Here is a 2,521-nt window from a genome sequence, read left to right on the forward strand (position 1 = left end):
ACACAACAAAATGGTCAATTGAATAGCAAATCATGTTTCTACGTTAGAAATTGATATTGAATTCCGCAATACAATGTTGATTTTTTCCCCATTTTACAAAAAAAAAGTCCTCTTCATGAGTTACACTACCAAACTCATCATGGGTATTTAAATAAATGATCACAGGTACACAACTCTTAAGATTTCTGTTGAGACCGGAGATAAGAAGGCGGCCTTTTATAACGTGTTTGTGGAGGTGGTGGAGGCAGCACTTTGCCTTTGCCGCTTGATAATTTTTCCTCAGAGATTTGGCTTTTTGAAGAGTCTTCCACCCTCTGCTTCTAGCATCCAATTTACAAGCAGTAATCAACTTGGATTGATTATTTTTTTCTTCCACTTCATAGACAAATGGCAAAACTTTATCATGCATAAAACTCTCCCATTGGTCTTCTGTCTGGTCCTCTAGAGAAGGAAAAATAACATAGGAGTCTTTGTCATTCAAGCAACACCTAGGATATTTGTCATCTAGCAGGAGGGTGTTATATTTGTTGAATTGTGGAAACTCATTCAAAAAGGTTCCTAAGGCTAGAAGGAGCATATGTTCCCCTTGCTCTTCAAGCCATGAGCTTCTACTGCATGCCTCCTTTGGAATCCACCCATTCAAGCACCTGCGGGCCTGAGGCAAGCACAATTCTAGCCTCTTTTTAGGTCTTGGTAAGGGCTTGTGTTCCAGACGTACATTTCAACAATCTAGCTAGCCCCAAGAACAAACCACTCTGCAAAAATGGTGCACATAGTGGTTCTGATTGTTGTCTTGCTTCACCTTCTGAAAGTGCATCATGTTCATGTTAGGCGGGTTTGGTCCCTCTCTCTTGTCATGAGTGATAATAAGTAGATCATTGATATTAATGATCAAGGGAGACCTATTATCCTTCGAAATGTGTGGACACAAAACTGAGTTACTATGGGTGACTCCCGATCAAAGTGCCCCAGGTCTTCTTGAGCACAATGCTGGTGCCCAACATTACCAATCACTTGTATTTTTACTACAATGCCCAAAAAACCACACCCAGTAAATTGTAGTGAAGATTGACACCATGAGACAAAAAATATATCTTATATTCTAAATAATTAAACAACACAAAAAGCACATGGAACTTAAAGTTTTCGATGTGCGCGAGTTTCCGTGGGGTCTTGATTAGTACTTTTCTTTGGATCTGGATGTTGCACTCCTTCCTCTTTTTGTTGCTTGCGTTTCTTTCTCAGAGTATCTACAATTACTAGTAATGTCTCCACATCCTCTGCATCCTCCACTTTATCCTTTGGGATCACAATAAGGTTTAGGGAAAAAAAACCAAAATCTGCTCGAAGAAAAATGAAACACTACGTATATGCACTTCATTACCTTCCTGGTTGTCAGTTGAGACCTTGCTGGAGTCATGTCCAATGGTTTCATTGCCATGGTTCTCAACCATGAAGGGTTCAGCCTCGGGGTCCTCCACTCTATCCCCACTTTTTACAACAGCCTTGCCATGCTGAAAAAACTCAAATAGCTCTATGTTGTTCTCGTCAAGTTCAGATAGTTCTATATTGTTCTCTTCAAGCTCAAGCAGACAAGAACTTTTGTCAACATTGGTTTCTGTGAAGAAGAAAATCATGTTAAGGGGCTTATCTCATGACAAGTGGATTGAAGCTGAGTATAGTGAAGCCACCCTCCAGCTCTGTGTACTCAATTCTGAGTGCCGAGCACTTGGCAATTTCTGGAATCTTTACTGTGCGCAATGAGTGAGTGCACTCTACCATAGTGCCGCATAGAACTTCAAAGAAAAATGGGTGATATTTGTGTTGACATTCCAGCTGAGAGGGGTTTCCCACATGCAACACAGTCACCCCCAATACACACAAACTATTTCAAAATAGAGTCTTTAGTCGGCATTGAGGGGAGAATGATGCCTCTACCCTTTTCCTAGATATATTTGATGGTTGTATCCATAAATGCTCTTCGAGACATCAAGGATTCTAATTCAAATTCCAAAGCCATATTCCTTTGCTGCCAACCATAGCATAAACAACAGCAGAGAGTAAGATCATTCATGGTTGAATGGACTTAAGTGCACAAGCTTGAATGCTTCTATTCAACTTCTTCTAAATAATTCAAATAAAATAAAAAAATGTTTGAGAAATCTTATCAAAACGCTTTCTAGTTGTTTCTTAGCGCTTTCTAAAAACTTGTTTAGCACTTTTTAACCACCTTTTGAGCACCATTGAGCACTTCAGAGCACTTTTTAACCACCTATTGAGCACCATTGAGCACTTCAGAGAACTTTCTAACCACTTGGTCACCACTTTCTAAGCACCTAGATATTACCACTTTGAAAGCACTTTGAAGTACTTTCTAAGCACCATTCAGTGTTATGGATCACTTTCTAACCACCTGGTTACCACTTTCTTTGCACTGTAAAGCATTTCAAATCAATTTTTGACCACCTATCAAGCAACATTGAGCACTTCAAAGAACTTTCTTACCACCTAGTCACCACAT

General features: G+C 39.6%; 1 protein-coding gene across 1 annotated transcript; it reads right to left on the minus strand.

Annotated features, from left to right (window-relative positions):
- Window positions 1-1,137: 1,137 nt before the first annotated feature.
- On the minus strand, window positions 1,138-1,637 carry LOC147419968 (uncharacterized). Its single transcript, XM_086504940.1, has 2 exons — window positions 1,385-1,637; window positions 1,138-1,280 (listed from the first exon to the last, which is right to left on the minus strand). The coding sequence occupies exons 1-2, from the start codon at window positions 1,635-1,637 to the stop codon at window positions 1,138-1,140; spliced, it is 396 nt and encodes a 131-aa protein (XP_086361066.1).
- Window positions 1,638-2,521: the final 884 nt, after the last annotated feature.

This window comes from Adiantum capillus-veneris, chromosome 28 (genome assembly GCF_014529385.1).
Source record: "Adiantum capillus-veneris isolate H3 chromosome 28, ASM1452938v2, whole genome shotgun sequence".
Classification (NCBI taxonomy): Eukaryota; Viridiplantae; Streptophyta; class Polypodiopsida; order Polypodiales; family Pteridaceae; genus Adiantum; species Adiantum capillus-veneris.